At 50.7% G+C, this 23,783-nt stretch overlaps 7 protein-coding genes across 7 annotated transcripts; 1 reads left to right on the top strand and 6 right to left on the bottom strand.

The window, feature by feature from the left end:
• Positions 1–575: 575 nt before the first annotated feature.
• P170DRAFT_396592 (uncharacterized protein) lies at positions 576–5,210 on the bottom strand (the record flags this gene model as incomplete). Its single annotated transcript, XM_024846126.1, has 1 exon — positions 576–5,210. The coding sequence occupies one exon, from the start codon at positions 5,208–5,210 to the stop codon at positions 576–578; it is 4,635 nt and encodes a 1,544-aa protein (XP_024711161.1).
• A 3,113-nt stretch (positions 5,211–8,323) lies between these two features.
• Positions 8,324–9,280, bottom strand: P170DRAFT_443563 (SAP domain-containing protein; the record flags this gene model as incomplete). Its single annotated transcript, XM_024850559.1, has 1 exon — positions 8,324–9,280. One exon carries the CDS (start codon positions 9,278–9,280, stop codon positions 8,324–8,326), a length of 957 nt encoding a protein of 318 aa, XP_024711160.1.
• Positions 9,281–10,389: 1,109 nt separating this feature from the next.
• On the bottom strand, positions 10,390–11,491 carry P170DRAFT_433326 (uncharacterized protein). Its single transcript, XM_024848462.1, has one exon. It carries the CDS (start codon positions 11,210–11,212, stop codon positions 10,631–10,633), a length of 582 nt encoding a protein of 193 aa, XP_024711159.1. The 5' UTR covers positions 11,213–11,491; the 3' UTR covers positions 10,390–10,630.
• A 1,039-nt stretch (positions 11,492–12,530) lies between these two features.
• Positions 12,531–13,733, bottom strand: P170DRAFT_433325 (Ldh family oxidoreductase). Its single transcript, XM_024848461.1, has one exon. It carries the CDS (start codon positions 13,647–13,649, stop codon positions 12,573–12,575), a length of 1,077 nt encoding a protein of 358 aa, XP_024711158.1. The 5' UTR covers positions 13,650–13,733; the 3' UTR covers positions 12,531–12,572.
• Positions 13,734–13,942: 209 nt separating this feature from the next.
• Positions 13,943–15,020, bottom strand: P170DRAFT_453097 (DUF3455 domain-containing protein). The gene is made up of 2 exons (XM_024851332.1): positions 14,248–15,020; positions 13,943–14,194 (listed from the first exon to the last, which is right to left on the bottom strand). The coding sequence occupies exons 1-2, from the start codon at positions 14,914–14,916 to the stop codon at positions 14,084–14,086; spliced, it is 780 nt and encodes a 259-aa protein (XP_024711157.1). The 5' UTR covers positions 14,917–15,020; the 3' UTR covers positions 13,943–14,083.
• A 2,211-nt stretch (positions 15,021–17,231) lies between these two features.
• On the top strand, positions 17,232–18,672 carry P170DRAFT_433322 (uncharacterized protein). Its single transcript, XM_024848460.1, has one exon. The coding sequence runs from the start codon at positions 17,343–17,345 to the stop codon at positions 18,633–18,635; it is 1,293 nt and encodes a 430-aa protein (XP_024711156.1). The 5' UTR covers positions 17,232–17,342; the 3' UTR covers positions 18,636–18,672.
• Positions 18,673–19,318: 646 nt separating this feature from the next.
• P170DRAFT_506361 (uncharacterized protein) lies at positions 19,319–23,770 on the bottom strand (the record flags this gene model as incomplete). The annotated part of the gene is made up of 2 exons (XM_024854388.1): positions 22,671–23,770; positions 19,319–22,606 (listed from the first exon to the last, which is right to left on the bottom strand). The coding sequence occupies exons 1-2, from the start codon at positions 23,656–23,658 to the stop codon at positions 19,320–19,322; spliced, it is 4,275 nt and encodes a 1,424-aa protein (XP_024711155.1). The 5' UTR covers positions 23,659–23,770.
• Between the last annotated feature and the right edge of the window lie 13 nt (positions 23,771–23,783).

Genomic DNA, 23,783 nt, shown 5'->3' with positions numbered 1-23,783 from the left:
GTTGGGTGGGTGACCACCAGCGAATCCCGGCTGTTGTATGTTTTTGTTTTGTCTGTCTTCTCTTGGTCGAGTTTGTCTGAGAGGGGTCAGTCACATGGATGGATAGATGTTGATGGTACTTGGGGAAAGACGACTCAGGAGATTAATAGGATCAGAGGGAATAGGTCAAGATCAGAAACGCTCCCGTGCATTATTATAGTCACATGGCATATATGGTATCATGGTGTTGGAAGAAAGTAATAGAAAAGAAAAATCAAAACAAAAATCCACCCAAAAGTCCGGCTTCATGGTGTACAAAAAGAATCGAAATCTTAGCCAAAACATGGCAAAAGTGGTTGATCAAGTAGCAGTTGCACAGCGCCAATAGATGCTTCGAAAATACAAGACAAATATCACCAGTCTGTTATTTTGTCTTCTCATGTCATTTCATGCATCGGTCATCAAACCCAGAAAGCCGAACGGGTCATTAATTATCATATTGGTTTGGTTGGTAAGCGAAATAATATCGTTCATAAGTCATCATCGTCATCATGGGACGTTTCGTGGTCATCTTGAGGAAGAAGAAGTCAATCAAATCAAACACTTGCAGTTCTTCGTTTCTCGCTGGGTTTCTGGGAATAGGCAATGAGCAGCCGAAACCCGGTGCCTCGCTTTTGGCATTCACGGAGAACCTTCCGGTCGGCCCAGATGCTGAGGTCGGCGTCGCCATTTGGAAGGACTGGGATCTCGTAACATCGGGTGTACCACCAGCGGCCGACCTTGGCCACGATCTTGCGGATGGATTCGTCGTTCGCAGGAGACGGGGAGGGATCAGACAGCAAATCCCCCAGCGACAGGTCGGTGTCATTGGAGGATGACTTTCCGTGGGCCTTGGACTGTGCACTCACGGATGAGGTGGAGGGGCCTGAGAAGACGGTGAAAGGGGTGGTATTGGTGGCCATTGTGGACGGATTCGACGAGGATGTGGAAGAGGACGAGGCGGATGATCGGACAATTATTCCCGCAGTCGGGATTCGTACAACGCATCTTCGGAGGCTATCAAACCCATGCTGGCCTAGCATTCGCTGGATGCTGTCACTGGCGGGTTTCAAGCTAATGTTGGGGTCGGTAAGATAGGTTCTCTCCTTCAGCTGCCGTACAGCCTTTCGGGTCCGGATGCCCATGTTGACCATGTCCAGGTCGAGCACGCTCATCTCGATATACCCACCGGGGCGGAGCACGCGCTTGCATTCCGATACGATCTTATTTTGGGCAGACTCTGAGCAAGCGGCCGGGAAACGCAAGACCGTCACGGTAAAGCTCCCCTTCGGAAACGGAAACTGGTCTTCAAGGCTCGCGTGATGAATGGTATGATGGTTGGAAGGCGGTTGCCAGGCAGCAGGGTGCTTGAATGTAGCGGGAGCAGGTCCATCAGTCAGACAGTGCACTTCAGCGTTTGGATAGGTGAGAGCACAGTAGAAGGACCAGTCGTCATTTCCTAGACCATCCACCACTAGGATTCGCTCGTCTTCTCCATCTTTGACATGGTTGTGAGCAGGGCTGAAGAGAACGCGCCCAAACGATAGCCATCGACTCGTCATCAATGACCCCGATCGAATGTTTGTCTGTGCCGTGGGCCCTTCTCGATCTCGTTCGGCAATGTCAAACAAGATGGTATTCCGTTGCCGACAGGTTTCAAAGCTCGGAGATGGGTTTAGAGGAGAGCTGGGGTAAAGCGATTGCTTGTTCGTGGGTACAATAGTAGCTTGATCGATTTGGTCAAGCGCTTCGCCCTCTGGTTGATCATCGCAGTATGCTTTTATAATGTCACTGAATGAAGGCTGCGAAGACGGGGCGATGGATGAATGCAAAGCAGACACGATCCTGGACCGGCGAAGGTGAACTGATCCATTACTTGATTGTGGCGATGCCGGAGTAAGTGCCAAAGCCGGATTGTCGATGAGAGAAGAGCGCACACGCTTATCTGCTTGACCATTCAGTTCAGCTTGAAGCGCTCTACTAGCCATGGTTGCCAATTCAAGCTTTCCTTCGGCATCGTTTTCACCGGGAGAAACGGACCTCGTAGTCTCGGGAGATAGGACATGGTCAATCAGGTCATCATACTCCCCCCATACCTCATCCTCATTGAGCTCTGACTCCGGGTTGGGTATCACAGCTGTGACAGCGGCAAGACTCTCTGATCCGCTGGAAGTTGAGATCATAGAGTCATTTCCAGGAGAAAATGTGAGGAACTCGTGTTTTGAGTACGGTCCAGCAATGAAGTCGAGGATGCTCTGCGTCGTCGTCGGATCCCCAAATGGTTGAGTCAAATCAAAAGCGGGATTGTGCCGATCACGCGGAGGTTTGGGTCTCTGGGATTCGGGTGTAGGGCGAGGTGGTGAAAATTCAGCTGGTCTATCCACTGGTGCCGTTAGGGAAGGTGATTCAGCCACACTGAATGGCCTTGAGAAGGATTGAAACGCAGGTCTATGCTGTCTTTCTCTCCTGGACACAACACGTGGGATGCGCCCAATAGATGCCAGTCTACTGGTGCGCTTTTCCAGAAATTGCTCTTTGTCCTGTACTGGCTCTGCCTGCGCTTGGGGGCTTGGATCAAAAGGGTTCCTTGTGAAATAAACCTTTGGCGAGGGCGGACCGTTCCTGGTGAATTCACCTTGTAATTTCGGTGGCGACGGAAGAAGAATGGATGGACTTGGCTTCCTGATATTCAACGCAGCCGGTATCTCAACTGGTGAGTTGACCCCGTCATCTTCCGTAGGAGGCGAATCCTCAATGTTGTGAATAATCTCCTCCAAGGGATCTGAATCGGTATCCACAAAGGCATAGTGTGCAACTGGTCGATGGGATTTGACAGTCGAAATTGCAGCCTGGAGCTGAGGAACAGGAGAAGTCAATGGCTCCGGCTCTTTATTCGCAGTACTGTCATTGCTTCTGTGAAAGAAACTCCATTTTAGACCAAGACCCTTCTTCGGGGACTTTTTCTCTTGCTTTTTCGTATTGTTCGATGCCTTGGACTCTGGTGAAGATGCCAATGTACTCGCCTGAGACCTTTCGTGTCTGATCCCATCGGCCTGCGAGATCTTTCGCTCCGGTTTCAATCCAGAACCACCGGTGCTATGTAAGCTCGAAGAGCCACCTCGAGCTACTTGGTCATGGTTGAGTTCCACTTGCGATATATTTCTTTGGTGGATGTCTCGAGCCTTCTCCACGGTCCCTGTCGAAGTGGCTAGGGAATCGGTGGAATAGACAGGTGATTGTGATATCTTGGAGCGCGGTGCCATGTTCGTTGTGGACGTGGTACTGACGCCGCTTGAACTCTGTTCACTCTGCGTTCGAATCAGGGCCGCTCCATCAATGCCACCACCCGGTATGATCACAGGCTCCAAACGGTGAAGCAAGAAGTCATCGAGCCCAAAGTCTGATCGACCTCTGTCGCTCCCCTTGCTGCTAGAAACAGACTTGGACACGCTCCTGGTCGTGCTAGTCGATCTATCTCTAGCTCCGCCGGTGCTGCCAACACTTGCCTTGCGTCCACGCTGCCCATATCTCCCGTACCCCTCATGGCCAGTTCCAGCAGCCGGACCCTTGCGAGTGGGGCGAATTTCATCCGATGATTTAGTATCAAGCTCTGGTTTAGACTTCTTGGAAAAGAGTCCAAATCGTCGTGGCTTGCCAGGACTGACAGGAGTTTGAGGTGTTTTCGAATCTCTTGTTACTGTCTGGGGTGGTTTGCGGGATAGCTCCGGAGATGGTGGTAGGCGCGATGGAATCCGAGAAGATGTTCGAGAATGTAGCGAATCCACAGAGGTGGCCGCGGACTGGTTCACCGACAGTGGGGATTTCTCAATGGTGAGTGAGCTCTCGACAGACCCGCGTCTCTTATGCCCGGTCACTGTTTCGGGAGACAGATTGCTCTGAACCACTGGTGACGGCTCCAATTCAAGTTGGTGGGTGCCTTCTCTACTTGGTCTCCGTGGTACTTGTGCCGTGTTGAGGGATAACCCTCCTCTCTTCAACGGTCCACGTGACTCGATGTTGGATGACTTCGGGTCAGGTGCACTGCGACTTGATTCAGCCAGCCCGCTGGACCTTCTAGGAAGACTAGATTTGATTGACGTCTTGCGTTGGGGAATACTACTGTTGGTAGATGGGTCCCTCCCAGCATCGGGTTCTGTCACAAGGCCACTTTGTCTGAGCCTGGTCAACGAGGAGGTTGAGTCTGCTCCCTGGGTCGAGACCGGTGATATGAACTCTCCTGAGCTCATTGGATTGCTTGGTGACGGGGTCTGCTGCATCCGAGGTGAAAAAGTCGGGGGTCTCGTTTGAGACGGGCTAGGCTGTCTCAAGCGGGAGCCAGCTTTGACCGGTTGAACAATACCCGGGGAGTATGAGGATAACGAAGTCGGAGTGGAGGTGCGACTCCATATTCCAGGAGATCCAGAGTATCTGGTCGAGGGACTGCTGGCGGACGCGAAACTGGGTGTTGGTGGCGGCAGGTTCTGTGTATTGAGTGTGGTTCGAAGGCTGGCAAGCTCTTTAGGGCCGTAAGATACTTTGTCCGGAGTACCACTCACATTCCTCTCTCGAACGGCAGATGGGGTTGAGTATAGCTGATCTCTCTGCTTTGGGCTCGCAAAGGGCTGAGGGCAGTGCATGTTTCCATTGCTGGACTGAGCATCGTCTGGAATTATTACGTTTAGTTTTTCGGGTTTGATGATTTCCATGGTGGCTGGTGGTTTCTCTGTCGTATGTTGTCCAATTGTGGGAGCCTTCCTTCGAAGAACGTTCCGTGGCCGGCTGCGAGCGGAGAGTGGCGGACTATTATTCGAAGAGATTGACACTGAATACGAGCTTTGCGGTACCCCTAGGTTCGCGTTTATACCAGGGGACACAGTAGGTCCCGATGGGGCGGGCAGTGGATGCGTAGTCGACCTCGGGGGTAAGAACGATCGAAGGCCCTGACTAGACGGTATTCTGGAAGGGTTTGAGCGAGCACCTAACTGGCCCTTCTCAGCCACGGACAAGGAGGGTACTCTGCTAGTCCTATTAGAAGGGAGTGGGGGACCAATCTGAGCTCTTGGCGGCACCGATCCAGGGAGGCCCGTTTGCTTTGCCGGCGCAGTAATCATCGGCGATGACACGCTGCGTGGTTGAGATGCAACACCCCTAAGCCGGGGTATTCGACCGCCATCAGACTTGTGCGACGACATGGTGTTACTAGGCGGTCGTCGGTAGTTTCAGTCCGAAGACTATAAATCCAGCGGTGGGTGAAAAAGTAATATGGGCTTGGAATCATTCCGTCCTTATGAAGAAATTCCAAGCGACTGTGTCCGTGAGCTGAGGTCCAGATTCGAGGCATTGTGTATAGAAACAACGCAACTCACCATCAGCACATAATTACAAGGGCTCGAACGATGCCCATGAGACTCCAGGCAGCATCATATGATTGCGACAAGAGGCAGAGGGTAATTAAGAAAAAGTCCGTATGAACGGTGGATATCTAGTTCAATCGTGGAACAGCATTTAAAAAACGAAACCCAAGCAGCGTGAGCCGAAGAAGTTTATCGAAGACATCCAGTTTGTCTAAACACGGAGCAGATGGGAAAGCCGAAAAAAAAAAGAAAAGAAGGAACGAAATCGCTGGCAATTAACTGATTATGAGGTTGCTTATTTCTTAGGAAGAAAAAAAATATGCACCCGCTCCGCCACAGTATGGGGTCACCGTCCACAGTGGCTAAAAATGCGAAAAGAGAGTCAAGCTGGGTCTGCACGACCACGTCAGAGATAACCTAAAACCCGGATCAAGTAAGAACAAGAGAAAAAGAAAAACAGAGCCCAGCTGCTGAGAGAAATCGAAGAATATGGAAAGAAGAAGGGGGGAGAGGAGTAAAATGGTTCATGCATTTGCATTGACCTGACCAGGATAAGTCTGGACTTTTTCAAGGCCGAGGATTGCCAGCGCTAAAATTTTTGACCCCGTTGCGACAGCCCCGTGTAGTGGGGGAGCGCGATGCCTATTCGTAGGTTAAACGGTCCATATAGAGACCGCAGCGAGAAATCCTGGCGCGGTTTGTGCGATCGACGTCGGTTCCGTAGGTGAGAGCCGATGTGACGGGGAAGATCATTGGCGCAAGAGCTGCCGCTTGTCCTGCTTGTTATCAATAGCACGAAGGGGAAAATAGTAGAAACAAAAATAACAAGACCCAGGATCGCCAAGTTCACAAGGTACGAAGTAGTCGCCATTAGTGTTGAGCGTCCAGGGTCGTGACCCTTGATCCTGACTGGACTGAAGTGACAGGATCGTGCGCGGCGGAAAGCAGAGGAATGGAGTCACTAAAGCGGCCCACTTTGACGGGACGGTTTGTTTGCTTCTGACTGGTAAAGTGCTGCATCGTGGCATCGCTGGCTCCGGGGCTTTGGGGCATGGAGGCAATTGACAGGTTACGAGGCTAGTCAGTGGCGTGAGATAGCGGGAAGTCCGTCGTAGGCAGAATCGGCCGCTGGCGCAGGACTCGAAGGCAGAGGGGAATAGGGAGCATGAATCACCAACGACAGCCGATGCAGGCATCAGCTATTATTAAAATAACGACGGAATGCTATAGGGTTAGTGGGAGCTCCTGCAGCCGGGCGAAGCTGCGAGAATTGTGATTCGAGCAGGTTCGGACAATTTCCCACCGCCGAAAGCCAGTCAGCAAGTCAGGTGGTGGTCACTGACTGCCGCCTGCCGATCTGCCCGGCGAGTCCGACTTTGTGCCTTCATCATGTCTGGCGACCGAATGTACGACGCTCTCGCTTGAAGATTTCTGTTTTTATTGTCATTCTTTTGTCCTCCGCGTTCCCAATCCTTTCCGTCGTCAGATATTCTCATTGGTCCGTGGCAAATTGGATAGACTGCCGGAGAAAAGCCAAAACGACCTGGAAGGTTCGCCCCGAACCATCGAACCAGAAAATTGAGCAACGCTCACAAGTGACTGTACTGTCACTGACCCCCGCGGAACCACGGCTGGATCCACTGTCGCAATAGACGGTGGTTTGTGAAATGAGAACGGTTCAACCGCCAAAGAACCAGTCACCATGCTGCAAGGCGACGTGGTATACGACAGCTGAGACCTAGGACGGTCCGGTGGGGACCTGGGCAATCCTCTATCTACTCCGGAGTACAGACGGAGTACACCCATCCCGTATCATGGTTCTGATCCCAGGGGGATGTGGAGTCGCTGAGCCGTGGGTCTTCGATCCACCGCTAAGTGGACGAGGCCCGGAGGCGTCGATGATTGACGGACGGACACTAGCTTGACGGCGGGGCGACATGGGCGTTCTATCCGCCCGGTTTAGCACCGCGGGCAAAATGTTGCCTACGGGGCGCGGATTCGTCAGAATAAAAAGCAATGGCCCTTTCGTGATACCTGTGATCCTGGTGGGGAAGGGCGCTTAGCCAAATTAAAGAAAATCTCAGCACAGCACCAGCAGGGGCGTCTTGTCTACATAACACGATCACTGTGCCGCTGGCCGCTGCGAGTCTCGGAACAAGTCTAGACACTATAGACACGATTCCGCCGATGCTGACAAGATGCCAATCACAGATCGGCCTACAAATAACAAGTTGTTGGTCGGCTTTGAACAGCCGGATTGGGTGCTGGGATATCCAGTGTCAACCCGCGAACAGACTGAGAGGGGTAAGAGTCGACGGATCTCTGCAACAACCGCGAGTGACTGGATGTCGATCAGATCCGATCGGGGAAATTCCTTGCGCAAGTCTTAGTCTGTAGGATTTTCGCGCGACCGGGCGCTGGTTTGCTGCAGGAACCAAATGCACTGCTTTTCAGCTGGCGTGTGTCGGTGTCGCTCCACGAGGCCGCCGTCATTGCGGTGACACCGTCATACCAGACCACGCCATCGGTTGTCTGCAATCACTCCAGTATTCTCTCACAGAAAATAAAAGATAGGGGTAAAAAAAAAAGAAAAGGGCTCATTACTGATGACTGCATATCTGTGTGACTTACTCGGTTCTTTGTCCAGATCCAGAAATGTCCGATCAGATTGTTGATCGCCTTAGTTGCCAGTTATCTACAGGCATTTCCGTGGTCGCCGTGCAGACGCTGATTCGAGATGTCAAATTTCAAGTCAGACTACAGTACATTCATATATTCCCGCCCGGCGGCTTTTCCTATGGTGACAACGATTATTCAAATGCAACGGTAGAATTTCCCATAAAACACAAAAACGCCAATAACTCGTGATAAAAAGCGAAGATACATTAGAAGGAAAAAGAAATGAAAATGGCAATGACACAGCATGACATCTGGGGCCTCTTTCAGCTAGATTATGCGGTGGCAAATCTCTTCTTTCTCGCTTCCATGGCAGCTTTGTCCTTCTCGCTCATACCACTATCCTTTGTGTTGGGGTGAGGTCTTTGTCCCCGGTGGTTGTCATGCCCGCGTCCACCGCGGCCACCACGACCACCTCGAAAGCCACGTCCATGGCCACGTCCACCGCGGCCTCCACGGGCGTGGTGATTGCCACGACCCCGGAAGTTGCCCCGACTGCCGAAGTGACGCTTCTTGTCTCCGCGCTCTCCCTGGTCGTTCTCGGCGCGACCTCTCTTGCGGTTCTCGCTGGGGAGCGCCGCGTCCAACTTCTCTACTCCAGCGCCCTCTTTCTCCCCGCCTTCGGCACCGAAGCGTTTGGCCCGCTCGAGCTTCTTCTCCGCCTCGGCGATGGCGGCCTGACTGTCCTCCGTAATACCAAACTTCTCCGCGCGAGCTTTGCGCTTCTTCAGCTCCTCCTCCAATTCCGTAGTGGCAAGACCAATGGAGTAATCGACGGCCGGCTTCTCTTCCTCAGCAGGCTGAGCGGTCTCGGACGATGTGGCGGGCTCTGCCTCAGCACCTTCCGGCGCAGGGGCATCCCCCTTGGGTTCACCCTTGGATTCCACCTTCAGGTCCTCCGTGGTAGCGGGATCGACGTCTAATTTCTGATTAGGGACTGCGACAGGGTTCGGTACCGGGCCTTTACCACCAGCAGCAACAGTTGCGGCGCTGGCCTCCGTGGTGGGCTTCGCGGCTTCGGCGGCAGCAGGCTCGTCGTCATCCTCCCAGTCGATCACGTCCTCCGCGGCATCGGCTTTGGCGGCCGGCGCGGGCTCAGCGGGTTGGGTCTTCGCATCGTCCTCCTGGATGCGCGAAACCAGTTCCGCCTTCTTTCCGGTATGAGGAAGCGAGCGAGACTTGAGGATATCCACCAGCTCGGCGTTGGTCTTCTTACTGTAGTCGGTAGTCATGTTTTCGGGTATAATTTGAGGGAAGAGGGTTCAATTGCAGGCGGAAAACGAGGTCAATCGACGAAAAAAACAAGAGAAGGTTCGAGGAACGGAAGCGAGAGACAGAGAGGGATCGAGTCGTTCAAGATATCTTGCGACGAGACAAAGGCCAAGGACGAGAGGTTTCGAACTCGGTGGTTCGGGTGATCAAAGGAGGACAAAAGAGATCGTGTTTCGGATATTTTCGATGGAATTCGAGCTTAAAAGATCATGCGCATTATGCGCCGGTTTGAAAGAATGTTCAAAGGATGGATGGGAGGGTAGAATCGAGGTGTGAATAACAAATCGATCCAGATCGTAACCGGTGAGGCGGACGCGTTCTCGCGGCGCAGCGACCGGCCGCTGAGGTTTCCGCTTCGGGGAGGCGTTGTCACGTGTATCACGTGATAGACATTATCCGCGCTGCTGACTCAGAGCATGAATGACCACGGCACAAATCCAAACAAAGCACACACACCATTGTCGACAATGGCAACAAATAATAATAGAAACTTGCAATCGAGCCTTCCTTTACCCTGCGTCGCCACTCAGGTAGACGGATTTCCTGTTTCTTTTCTGTCGCCTGGACGGAATACGGAGCTCCTGGCAAACCAAACCAAACCAAACCATCTCCTTGCATCTGGCCACCCACGGGGATTCTTAGGAGCAGATCATTCCTCGGACCAGTCAACCATGTCTAGAGCTTGTCGGAGCTTCCGGCAGGTTGAAAGCTGAAAAGACGGCATGCTTGAACACATGGCAGTTCAGGTGTGGCTGTGGCGAGTCTTCCTGAATCCTAAGTTGCTAACGCATGCACTGCGCCATAGTGTCATGTGATTGCGATCTATACGATCACGATATCAAAGACAGCGAATTACTATTTTTCATCGAATTACTAAATGATAGCAGAAATCATATCCAAACTCTCTTTTCCGTCCCACGTTGTCTTTAATCGAATACCAGCGTGTCATAGAGTACCGCATTATGGATCATGTGTCTTGCGCTCGATACAAAGGTAAAATTGTGTTAGGTGATTTACCACATACTAAACATCCAAACTAGCAGGCATCTTAAACATATCTACAATATTAATTTTTGAATCTAAGCAAGAATGCGTTTTTATTCATCTAAACCGTCTCTACCAGCCTAAAGAGGTCTTACATGGATGCAGTAATAACTTCTCCGGGCTCACTCTGGACCTTGGCCTCACTCCCACGATCTTCCATCTCAATGTCAAGATCATTTCAGCCTTCACATCTTCCGTCTGAGATTTGAGAAGATCAATCCCGTGACTCATCCCCATACCAACCGAGCAAAAAACAACATCTCAATCTAGACATCGTCGGAATGGTCAGTAAGGGAAAACCCTACGCACCAATCCTCATCAATCTTGTCCAGCAAGGCCCTTGCCGATGAGCCAAGTACAAGCATGCTTTTGGCATCTTCTTTCCACATTTGGATAGCCGCATTGCAATTGTCCACTATTCTCTGTCCGCGTTCTTTGTTGCAGGGCTTGTTCCAAACTTTCATGGCATGAACGCTAGCGCGCCTATCCATGACCCGTAGTATCTGCTGAGGTGTATAAAAGATACATCTTTCTATCAAGCCGAATGGGACTCCATAATATTTTTCAAAAGCTTCGATCCAGGCAATCACGCGCTCAGTGTTGGACGACTCGATGGACTTGAACATTTGGATTGTTCTGATGTCAGCAGAAATTCGGCCTCCATGAGCTAGGATACTATGGGGCTCGATATTCTGGCTTGCCCTTTTGCCATTCCATTCGTCCAGAGTGTTTGATCTGATGAAAATCACATCGTCCAAAGTGCTTGAGTTTGAATCAATCATACAATCTCCCCCTGCAGGATCCTCCAACTTGCGAAGTTGATCAAGGATGGGACCGATTTCTTCCATTTTTTTCCACTGGTTTCTTTGAGTAGTCAATCTCGGTAGGGGTCGTGACTTGTATGTGTCAGGCTTATCAAATTTCCGCAGAAGACGGTTTGCTCGGCTGTTTTTTCAATCAGCGGAGAGAGGAGAGGTAACAGAGATAATAATAGTGGATGAGATATCAGACCTCCACAATCACGTATGATCAGGAAAGAAAAGTCAACGAGTCAATGCTGATGCTTGAATTCATTCTATCTGCTGCTGGTCATGATTGACCTTTTATAGACATAATCCTGTGACAAGCAACCAGAACTGCTGGAATCTTCCGCTAACAAGTGAAAACCTCCGACATCAAACTACCTCTTCATGACCTGACTATCTCTCTCCTACAATAGATTTCACAATCAGCATCATTCTGGGATCCTCCACCTTCTAGTGGGAGCTTCCAGCAGCAGTGATTGCTCGTCATATGATCATACATACAAAAGCTTGACCATGGCCTGCAGTGGATAGTTCGCACGAGTTCGAGCATCCTCATTGGCTTATTTTTGCTGATCCAACTCACTACTCAGCAAGATCAGTGGAAAGATGGACGGTACCAGTAACGTTAATCAGCTTCGCGAGTTGCAGCGTGGAGTAACCTCTGATGTACGAGACTTGATTCTCGTCAGGTCGACCACTCTGGATCAATGGGCTGACTACTAAAGACAAGATGTCGCAGACCAACCTCCAAGACGACGCAGCGCATGGAGGCCGCATTCGAATTGACATCAAAGCCATACAAAAATACAAGTCCAACCCTGAGCGTATCAATGCTTAGATAAGAGCATTTCAAAAGCACTATAAAGACCCGTTCTACATAAAGGTAGATGCTATGGACATGCGCGCCAGTGTTATGTGTATGGGGATTTGAAATCAACCCCATAACAAGGAACGCAGACAGAGGATACTGAAAAACTGCAATATGTTTATTAAAGCATGGACCGACATGGAAGACGTGTCTGTACCTGGCTCGCGTGCGAGTGCTGTGTTTGATGAGACTGAGGCAGATTGGTGGAATGGTTTTGCCATGCCTGGTTTCAATGCTGTAAATAGCAAAGACCTGGACCCATTAATCTTTTTCAGGTCAGAGAAACTAGTAAGAATTTTAAGTAGCCATTATCATACTGATGTATAGCTTATGAAAGTCTGATATAGCTACCGTTTAAAAGGGAAGCTGAAGTAACTGGGTACAATTGAATATGACCTACTTCTTGTTAGCTGTTTTCCTTGCTAGCCAGTACCCTTCGGTGATTGCTAAACATGTCTAGATTGAAAGTACAAGAGGAAACAAAATCTCAAGAGCATTTATTTTAGGTATAAAAACATAAAAACATAAAAGCCATTACCTCACCTCCGAAACCACCACATGATCCACGCCCACCCGATCTGCCTCCTTATTCAACGCATCCACCTCCGCCTGAACATACGGAATCCCCGTCTTCAGCCTCTCCTCGTGCATAATCTGCTCAATCTCCCCGGGATAGTAAATCCGGTCCACGCCGGCCATCTTCTCCGACCCCACGACCCTCTGATACAAATAATCCATGCGCTCCTTGAACTCCTCTAACCCCATGAACAGATCCGGCTTGATCGCCACCAAGAAGTGGCCCACGTCCGCCGGCTTCGACGGATCGTACGGATTCGTGACATGGCCCGCAAACGCCGAGCCCGACAACACACCCGAAAACACATCCATCATGACCGACAGCGCCGACCCCTTCGGGCCCCCCATTGGCAGCATCACGCCCTCCAACGCACGATTCGGATCTTCCGTCGGCTTCCCTTCGCCATCGAGCGCCCAGTCACCGGGGATCTTCTCCCCGCGCCTCGCAGCCTTATAAATCTTCCCCCTCGCCGCCACCGACGGCGCCATATCCAGAATAAACGGCCGCTGCTTGCCCGCCGGCGCACCGCACGCAATCGGCGAGACCCCCATGAGCTTCTCACGACCTCCCCAGACCGGCAACGCAGGCGACGAGTTCGTAAACACCAGACTCATCATCCCCGCATCCAACGCCTGCTGGACGACCCACGCGGACATGCCGAAATGATTCGAGTGCTTGACGGAGACCAGCCCGATGCCGAACTCTTGCGCCATTTCGATCGCGCGCGCCATGCCTTTCTGCGCACCGACGAACCCGAACCCGTTGTGTGCGTCGACCTGCGCGACCACGGGCGTCACCTGCGTCAGTGTTGGGGTAGCGGCCGGGTCTAGTACGCCTTGGCGGATGCGCTCCATGTATGATGGGATGCGGTTGGTGCCGTGCGTGTCGACGCCGCGGAGGTCGGCTTGGATGAGGCAGTCGGTGATGATGGCGGCGTTGTCGGCGGATACGCCGTTGCCGGTGAGGATGGATTGGATGAATGTCTTTGCGGAGGGGGCGGAGACGTAGTGCTTTGGGGGAGTGGGGTCTTCCATGATGTAGTAGTGTGGGGAAGTGAGAGATGTACAAGGGATTGAGGGATTTGTCTAGTTGAAAGATGGAGAAGAGCTGAATGAAGGTACTTGGCAGGCAGTATAAATAGTAAGAACTGGACGCATCGCATCCGCTCGTCGGATGTTCCCCGCGATTGCGCGGGGTCGGTCCGATGCCGGTTCGGGTTTAGCGCTCGATCTACGGAGTTAAGCCTACGAGTATAGTATTTGGTAGAGTACACACAGTGCGGAATGGAAGAATCCACTCGGTTTCAACTAGTCTAAAAACTAGATAACATGATCAAGCACTTCAGTGCATGGGTGCGAAAAAAATCATATGAACGCATGAGATGACCACTAAATGTACCACAAAGGAAACGCAGTCTTCCCAAGATCAGTTCAGGTCAACAGAGAAAATCACAAAAGAAAAACAAGGCTCAATTGCCGTAGAACCAGTATTCGGCCGCATAGTCGACAACGAAGTAGGGGTTCTGGCCCTGGCAGTTGGCAGGGGCTTTTCCTCCGGCGGTGTAGATGCGATAGACGTCCTAGGTTTCTGTTAACTGTCTGGTCACGGTGGATAGAATACAAGACACCTTACGTGGATTCCAGAAGAGTTAGTAGACTCAAGCTTTAGCCAAGGCACGTCGTTGCCCTTGGTGGGTGCATCGGCACTGGCGACCTTCTTCGTACCAACCCAGTCGGGATAGCCGCCCAACCTCATGTCAAAGAAGGGAGTCTTTCCCTCGAAGTAGTGCTCTCCAAGCACCACAGTATCAGTAGAAGAGTGGATTAAGCGACTGAAGATGGCAGAGACGAAGTGGATCACGCCGGGAATGAAGTGCGAGAACGGGCCGGTAAGCGCGTGAAGGAGCTCAGGGTTTCGGTGCACAATGCAAGACGCGTCGTAGAGGGTGGCAACGGCGCCCACAGCATTGGGAGTGGTAGACGCGTCGGTGGCATTGCAAGTGTAGTTCTGGGTGCCACGACCGATAGCGACGTATTTCAACTTGAGACCAGGAGCCGGGTTGGGGAGAGCAGGGTTGGTGCGGTCAAGAGGCAGCTTGATATTGTCGAGCGGGCAGTGGTTCACATTGACAGCGCCGAGGACCTTGGTGATCTTCACGAACTCTTCAGCCAGGTCAAGATTGCTCACGCCAATTTCCAATTCGTCGGGAATTTCAGGCTCCTTGGGCTCGTTGCCAGGAGTAGGAGCTGCCAGGACTCCAAAGATGATGAAAGAGAGAAGAAAGAAGATACGGAAAAGCATGGTGGCGGTTAAAAGATAGAAGATGGATTGATATTGAGAATTTGAGAATCTAGGTAACAGGAGAGATGGATAGTGAGAGAGATCGGTAGGAAGGTGAGTAGAGAGGATGGAGGTTGTTGAGGTTGAAGGAGAAGAGAAAGGAGGCAGAAATCAGAGGGCCTTTTATATTGAAGGTCGTGGGTGAGAGGATAAGATTCTGGCTTAACGGTGACTTCCAGTAACTGCTCAGATGAGGACTACAAGCGGAGGCTGCCGTTACCACTCACGAGGGATGAATTCGTTCTCACCGACTTGGGCAAAGCTGCCTCGGCGGATCTTGGGCTTCCTGCGCCAAATCACCAACAGGAATCCTGTAAGCCACCGTCTAGACCATTTACTGCAAGATACACTGCCTCTTTAGTTGGAAGTTCCGCGATGACCGCATCTGAAGAACGGAAACAAAAGTCATGGAAATCTAATAGACTTCTTCTGTTGTGGTTATCAGGCACACATAGAGTAGATATCGAAACATTCCAAATGCACCCCATGCCCTACCCCTCTCTCTAATTACTAGAAATCCCAAGGAGCACGCAGGTGATACTATGTCATACGGAAATTTGTTTCATAATGCCCCAGGCCAAAAATAGTCCCAATAGCCGCCCTGCATCCTTCGCGCGGCTCGATCACGAGTTGTGTCTGCAAAGCACAAGCCCTCACTACCAGATTCACAAGGCTCACAAACTAGTTCTAGCCAAACTCTACATCAAGGTGCCCAATGCCATAGAGCTGGAATGACCTGTCAGGACTCTACTGGTTCCAAGTCTCTGTCAGCCGCCATGTTGAATGTCTTTCGATTTAAGCGCCATCCTGCAAGGCAGCCCAGCAACCGATGTCTGCGGAGAATTACTAAGAGAGCATTTTGACTTTATTCTCCTAAAATTGATTTGAGCCTCCTAGTGCTTGGAAACTATTTCCAATCAGAAGGAGATCGCACGGTTGGTATGTTCCGATGAGCTGGAATTGTGGCGGTTCCGCATCCAGAGGCGGCTAACGTTGGATGGGCAGTAGTTTCGGTATATCGAATCTATAATTGATTTGCTCAGAGTCCATGGTATTCTCTGCTATGTGAGTGGCGCAGTAAGATAGTTTATATCTTTTTATACCATCGAAATTGGGGAGAAACGTCTAACCTGTCAGTTCCATCCTTTAGAGCCACGATCAAAGCAACTTGAACAACGCGTTGATTCTACCTTCGATAGCCTCAAAGATTAAATGGCATACTTTCTATGACAAAATAGAAGGAATACTAAGAGTATGTTAGAAGTGAGTCGGAACAGAATGGCCTCAACAAGCTGATTATCTACGAGGGTTCTGAACGAAGGCCCGTAACTGTCCGAGATTTCTCCGAGTCTGATGACTCCGGAGTAGGGTCTGTTTCGATCCGGTCCACAAACCCCTTCCTCGCTGGAGCAGAGCAAAGATTCACATAATAGTATTCCACATCGTTACAGCCTTAAGTCATTAGTAAGCGGAGATTGGCTCAACATAGCTCCACATGTCGCAGACAGAGACTACGGAGTAGATCTTTTCGTGAAGTCAATCGCAAGTTGGATTGAACGAGACAACGCTGTTGAGCCCAGGTTGCTGAGTATTAAAGTCGCCAGATGGGAAAGGGTATCCTTGCCATATCAACCTCAACTAACCTGAATGCATACTGTCAAAACTTTCCAATCCAGGCTCAGTGCAGCACGAAGTAAGGTTGTCCACCAGGGACAGAATAACCTCCGCACGGAAGTCCACAACACCGAGTAGAGAGTGAAACATCCACCACCGAAATAGCTGGGGTTTATCAGATCGTCGCGCTTATTTCCCTTCCGGACTCTCTTTGAATAGTCCGCCGTATGGCCAGAATTTATCCGTTCTTGGCGGTCGCTGCAATTCAGGAGGTTCGATCTTTCTGAAACGACGGGAGAGAATCCGACGCAGTTGAAGCTCCACAATTCCCCTGAAAACGTTCGTCCTCGCTTTCCTCTTTGAGTTCCCCGCGCCAAATCTGTTCGAGCTTTCTGGTCAGTAGACTCTGTATGAAGGGTCCAACTGCTACACAACATCTACTTTTGGAGCGGAGAGGCCGCCGGGTCCAAGTACTTCGTGCGGAGTTGATTCGGGAATAGGAACCACAAGCTCTCTTTCGCTCTCCCAGCCAGCAGGTAGTTCGAGTCTGCAGTGGAAGAACGAACACCGGTTTGATAATGTTTCAGACCAATCTCAATCCCTGAAACCCGTGATAAAAATCTATCCCGCTGCTTCAAATTATGCTTGGCATTTCATTTCATCACGCCATGGCCAATCCTGACGGTGGACTTAAATATTGCCCTCTCGCCCATGGTCTCTGGAGGGAGTAACACATCATTCATTCCTTAAATTCATTCATTCGTTACACCACCATGTCTCCAAGCAAGCAGGCCCTTGCCGCTCTTCTTCTTTCCGTCACCGGCACCTCTGCCGCGCCGGCCCCCCAGGCCAGCTCCAGTGCCAGTGACTCCTTTAAGGCGAACCCCGATGTTGGCCCTGGAGGCAGCAGCTACAAGGACTCGGACCATTTCCGCCTCTATGGCTCGGCCACGGGCGGTTCTGATAAGGTCTTTGGCATGATGGAGGCCGCCTATTCCTGCTTTGTTGATGACATGGAATTCACTACCTCCGGTCTCTCGATTCTGGATGATGCCGACCAGAACTCGACCCTGTGGAAGGAGAACATCTATGCCACAGATGGCCTCAGTGGAGGCGCTGCGGGTGTGCTTCAGTCCGACCCAACTCTCGGTCTCAGCTGGCTGGAGGTTCTCCCCGACTTCGCCGCCGACCCAAGCGTCTTGGTCCACGAGTACGGCCATGGCCTGACCTACCACAGCCGCACCTGGGTTGACCAGACTGCCACCGGTGCCTGGTGGGAAACCATCGCCCAGTGGTTCGCCGATACCTACATCACCTCCTCCCTGTGCCAGAAGGCGCGTTCGAGCCACAACCAAGAGGCCGGCAACTCGATCATCGAGCTCAACAAGGTCATCAGCGACTCGTACCAGGTCATCGTCGACGGCACCGCCGAGTCAGGCAACTACTACCAGGCCTGGCCCTTTTTCACCTATCTCACCACCAACCCGGACAACTACACCGGCCTCGGCCAGGACACCGTCCGCCAGCTATTCAAGCAGTACAAGGAGGGCAGCAATGAGACGCCCCTCCACACCCTGGCGCGCGTTTCCACCGACGCCTCCGTCGCCGAGATCGTCGGCAGCTACTGGGCGCACATGGCCTACGTTGACATCGACAACTCGGCCGCCCAGGAGGCTTTCTTCAGCCAGCGCAAGGACCTCAACTACGAAAACGTGGAGTCCACGGGTGACGGCTCCTATGCTGTGAAGTCCGCCCGCCAGCCTCAGTACATGGGTGCCAACATCCTTCCTCTCACCACGTCCGGTGTCGGCACCGTCGAGGTCACCGTCACCAGCAGCGGCACCTTCACTGCCACGCTTGCCGTCTACAACTCCGAGTCGGGTGCCGTGCGCTACGTCTCGCTTAAGAACGGAAAGGGGTCCGCTGACCTCACGGCCAACGAGGAGGCCAGCATTGTTGTCGCCAACACCCCCGAGTCCGTTATCCAGTATGATGGCTTCAAGCTTTCGGATGATGTCAAGAAGGGTCTAGATTACACGGTTAAGATCACCGGTGCCACCATCTAAGCTTTGTTCTCTGAACATATGTCGCTTTTTGTTGGACAGTTATATATATTCTTCTTGTATTTAATTTGAGATAGCAGCTGGTACTTTTCTGTACAAATCCACGCCTCTGTTTTATATCACCCACATATGTATCTCTAAGTACCTGTTTTCTGCGATTTCTGATCGCAGAAAACAGATAAAAGATGAGAAAATGGTTGGTTAGAAGTCACCAGCAGAGCCAGGATCGCTGGTTTTTCCGTTTGTAAATATAAATCACATTTCACTCCTGCTCTAGGCCCCAAAGCAGCAATATCCGAATCTAGTCTCCTTAGGGCCTCGGGTATCGCTGTCTTAACACCAAGGTTTTGAAGTTGTACAGACGCGGTTGGTGTGTTCTGGCCAAATCGAGCTCTTGCTGCTGAGTTATTGAAGCAGATAAGCCCGAAAACGTCTGTTCTAATAGTATGTTATCGGGATTGATTAATATGATTGAATTCTTGTTTTCTTTCAATGAGCTTGTGCCCCTCTTGCACCGTGATGTACGAATGCCCAAAAACGTCCAGAGACAAAAAGGATCAAAACATTCCAACCTCCACAGCCCACATATGATACACCGTGAGGGACCTAGATTGGGTTTTATGTGGTCAGGTGTTGCACACCCGCAATTGTCGTTATAATATTCCAAAAGGGTCACGATTGAAATTCTCAGTCTAAGTCATGGGAAATATTTATTTTGATATCTGTTCCTTCAAGCACCGAATCTGTCCCAAATTTCACATTCTGGTATCTCAAATCGAATTGAACGCGACTCTTCAGAATATCTTTCCCATCCAGAAATCGTTGCATTTCGGATTTGATGGTTTCCAATTCCATATACTGGACTAACGCGTCACCCCCGGGTGGAGAATGGGAGTCTTCTAGGAGAGACTGAAGGGAAGGCCTGGCCCTCAACTTCTCTTGTAACCTGGCACTTCCTAGCTCAGTAAGAACGATCTTATAGGCCTGTTCCCACCATGTTGGTGGATGGCCCCAGACATCGGCCAGACCAGTATCAGGCGTTCGGGACGCCAGCAAGAGTTTGGCCACCTCAATATGTTTCGCCTGAACATTTGAAACCCAGTCTTCAGAGGATGTACTAATATAGCCTTTCATAGTACAGGGGAAGTTTAACGGTCCAATAGCCCAGGAAAGGGCTGTTCGTCCATCGGTATCTTGGGCATCAACATCTACTCTGTCACAACCTAGAAGATTTTTGATGATGGCTGTGTTCGTTCTGCTAATGATTGCCGCAATCAGTGGTGTCCGTCCGTACAGGTCTCTGCTGTTGACATCTACCGATTCGAAGTTCAGCAGAACTTCAACTCCCCATGGGTTAACTCTCCGAACTGCACTGGCCAAAGCAGAGTTGAGGTCTCTGTCTTGGGCATTGAAGTCGACTCTGTTTGTCCTGAACAGCTCTTCAATCACTGACATTGTTCGTTCGATTGGATGACCCGCATCGCCTGCCACAGCCCATATGAGCGGGGTTCTTCCTGATTGATCACGCCTGTCAACTTCGATTCCCTCTATCTCAAGCAAAGCCTTCACAATGTTGACATGACCGTGTTCGACAGCATGAGACAGCGGGTCCCGTCCGGTGGAGTCACAATGTTCGTAGTCGAATCCGCGTTTGATAAGACGTTCCAGCGATGATTCATCATTCGCCAGGGCTGCCCAATGAACGGCATTCATGCCATTTTCATCTTGGTACTTCAGATCCAGTGAATCTTGCCGCAGCAATGTATCCAAAATGCGTCTGTCTGCCTCTCTCCATCCAGAACGGGTCATGCCGGGAGGTTTGCTGGTCTCATAATCCGATCTGAAAGCGGCCCTGAGGAGGGGCTTTTTGATGCTGTCAGCCTTATTGATATCAGCCTGTATGTTGACCTTCGCCTCGGATACCAAAAATTCGACGAGACCTGGCTCATGATTGAGAATTGACCAACTCAACCAACTCAAAGGAGTTCTTCTGCCATTTTTCAAAGTATCGTTGAAATCAAAAAGATTTGTGAAAAGCAAAAGTCTCAATATGCTCACGCACTTGCCCTCGAATGCGTAAGATAGTAACCGCTGACTATTCTTGACCTTTGATTTGGACTGCTTTTTCTGTCCATCCAATTCGACGAAAAATTGCGTCATGCGAGAAACCATCTCGGGCTCAATGGCGACATTCAAACTTTGGGGTTGTGAATCCGGCTGCAGTCCCAAAAGAGCTCGAACGGACGTCATGTTTCCATTGCGAAACGCGACACCCATTGGACACAGATATTGGCCGCCCAAATGCCAAGCATGCGATTCACCAAGTTGGACTTGTATGAGATAACTCAGGTCGCAATGGGCCATGACATAAAGGAGTGACCAGTCATCCTTGTATTGTCGTGTTGCATACTTTTCAACAACATTGTAGACGCGTTTGAAGTCATTGAACCGGTTGGAATATGCGGATAGAAACTCCTTTTGAGGGATTTCCTCTGCTTGTGCCAAATCGCTGTGTTCGAGGACATTGCGAATAGCGTAGTCAAGGAAAGGGAAGGCTTCCTGTATGGATTGCGGCGTATATCTCGACAGCAGAAATTCTCTGCCTGATAGTATCCCAGAAATATAATCAAAACAGAATTGTTTCAGATGATCATGAGACAATCCAATGAAGCTTGTGGAGTCATTTCTTTGGGACTGGATTATAGCCAAGCCATTCCTCCGAAGTAAGAAGTCTCGAACGGACTCGTGGATGAAACGAACACGAGGAGGCTTTGCTCTGCCGCTTTGCTTAGCATTCTCAGCAAGGCCTTTGGTAACATCAAGCACCAGTCTGTCCATGACCGTGGTTGAATGCAACTCTGGATCGATATAGTCTTCAATGGCATTTGTCTTCTCGAACAGGACAGCGAAATAGAGTTCCTCTCTTGTCAGGCTCCGGCGGCCAAAAAGAATGAGCTGAAGGCTGAATATGAGCACGTGCATGTCTTTTTGATCTCGTGTCAGGATGTCCGTGAAAAGATTATCGAGGCCAGCCGGTATTTCGTCCAGTCGTTTTCGCAAGGCGCTTATATTGCCTCTGTCAAAGGCCTCATTTAATGAACGAACAACAAGCATAACCCACAGGAAAACTCCATCTGCTCTTTCACAAATTTCATTTCTGATACCTCGGATAAGACTTGACCGACCACCTTTCAGCTTTGTCTCAACGTATTTTCTCAAGTCATCTTGGTGCTCCTGCTGATCTTCAACGATGGCCTCAATTCCTTTGTCAAGGGTGATGTGTGGATAGTGGCGGCTTGCCAAGCAGATTCTCAGATAGACCTTATGTTCGACTGCGGATTTCCCAAGCTCTTGAAAGAATGTTGTCATATCTTCAACCTCCCTTTGATCACACTCGTCTACTGCATCAATCAGAAACAGTATACGGCGCCCCTGCAAAGACTTGATGGTCAACGACAACAAGTTCTTCACATCTCTTTTCGTCCAGATAAGATTGCCATCTTGGAGCTCAAGACGTTTGGCCACATTGAGGAATGCATTTCTAGCGTCAGATGGCACCCTAGAATTCAACAGCTGGTGTGATAATGATCGATACATCCCCATGACAGATCTTTCCAAGAGAGTGCCCTGAGCGTGAAAGAAGAAGGACAGGATGACAGTATCAAGAAGCTCTTTCTTTGCGTTCAGTAGCAGGTACTTCATGATAGTCGACTTCCCCGCGCCGGGCTTTCCTCTGATCCAGAAAAAACCCCCATGGTTTGGCAAAGATTCCTCACTCATCCATGACAGGTACTCAGGGCGTCCAACTATCCACTCGCAAGTCTTCTCATGGGCCGAGCTTATTTCCTCTAGACGAAATTGAGCTTGTGGGAACGTCAACGACTCAATATAAAAGTCGTCTTCGTAGCTAGATTCGCTGATCTCTGCAGCTGGCCTTTTCCTGGAAGGTGCCACCGGCATGCTTTGACTGAGGTCTACTGTCGATCAGTCAAATAAGAATTGGGGTCAATTCAAAATAGATCCAGTCAGATTACATACTGTTAGAAATGCCAGTCGATTGGTTCTGCAAATAAACTGGAGTCTCATCCAAAATCGCCCGCGTACATGCTGCTGCACTGGCCGCCGCGAAGTGCTGCCATTCCTTTGTTTTGTGACTGTCGGCATAATCGCTAACACCCTTTATCACAATACATGGAAGATTTTCCCAGACACCTGCGCCTTCCATCTCGAACCCAATAATATCTTCGACTTCAGAGATTCGGTCGCGGTCATGGGCGGACATCATGACCGTGTCTCCAGACGCGACAAGGCCGAAATGCACCACTGCTCCCTGATCATGCCGTGCGTGATCTCCCTGACGAGCAACGATGCCATCATCGTAGTGGGTGTATTCAGCACATTTGCAGTTCGTCGCTTGATGTTTGTACTCAGGGCTAAATAGCCTATCCTTCTCGGCGCCCGGATAGCCGCTTGGGAACTTCTTCTGAACATTGGCTAGATAAGTGGCTAGTCGACTGATCAGCCGCTCATAACCCACCTCCAACTTTTTCAGAAACGAAAGAATCTCCGGCCTCGGTCTTGGGAGGTTGGCGAGCGCGGTGTTCTTGCGGACGAATTCTGTAGGATGGAGGCGTCCGAGATCATACTGCACCACGCCCTTGCTCACAACCACATCTCCTAGCAAGACATCTTGTCGTTCGAATGTCTGGCTCTTCGTGTATGGGACACCCCCGCACACACCCACAACAAGCGCCAGCTCTAGACAGGCATAGCTCCTCTTGACATTTGTTGCCACACTGGAGGCGTACCCTCTGCCAGGCCCGGGCATATAAACAAGGACCACATGATATTTCCCAATGCTTCCCAGCGTGTATGTGTTGTTATCGCCAGGCGCCTTTTGGTATTGGTCGAGGTTCTCGTCGTAGATGGCGTCGAAAAGCTGTACGACAGCCTTAGCCTCCAGCGTCAGGGCACAGATGATGGTGATCTTGAAGTCTTCTCGCGATAAGGGCGGCGGGATGGGCATCTTGCCGTCCTAAACAAGCGGGCCCATGTCCTAGTCGCCCACCACTTGGTTCACGGCGATCGTAGAACGTCGGTTGAGACGCATCACCAGTGACTCGTGGTGTCAGCGCCCAGGTACTTTTGGGC

Source organism: Aspergillus steynii (assembly GCF_002849105.1).
Source record: "Aspergillus steynii IBT 23096 chromosome Unknown P170scaffold_1, whole genome shotgun sequence".
Classification (NCBI taxonomy): domain Eukaryota; kingdom Fungi; phylum Ascomycota; class Eurotiomycetes; order Eurotiales; family Aspergillaceae; genus Aspergillus; species Aspergillus steynii.
This window is presented reverse-complemented; position numbering and strand designations above follow the sequence as displayed.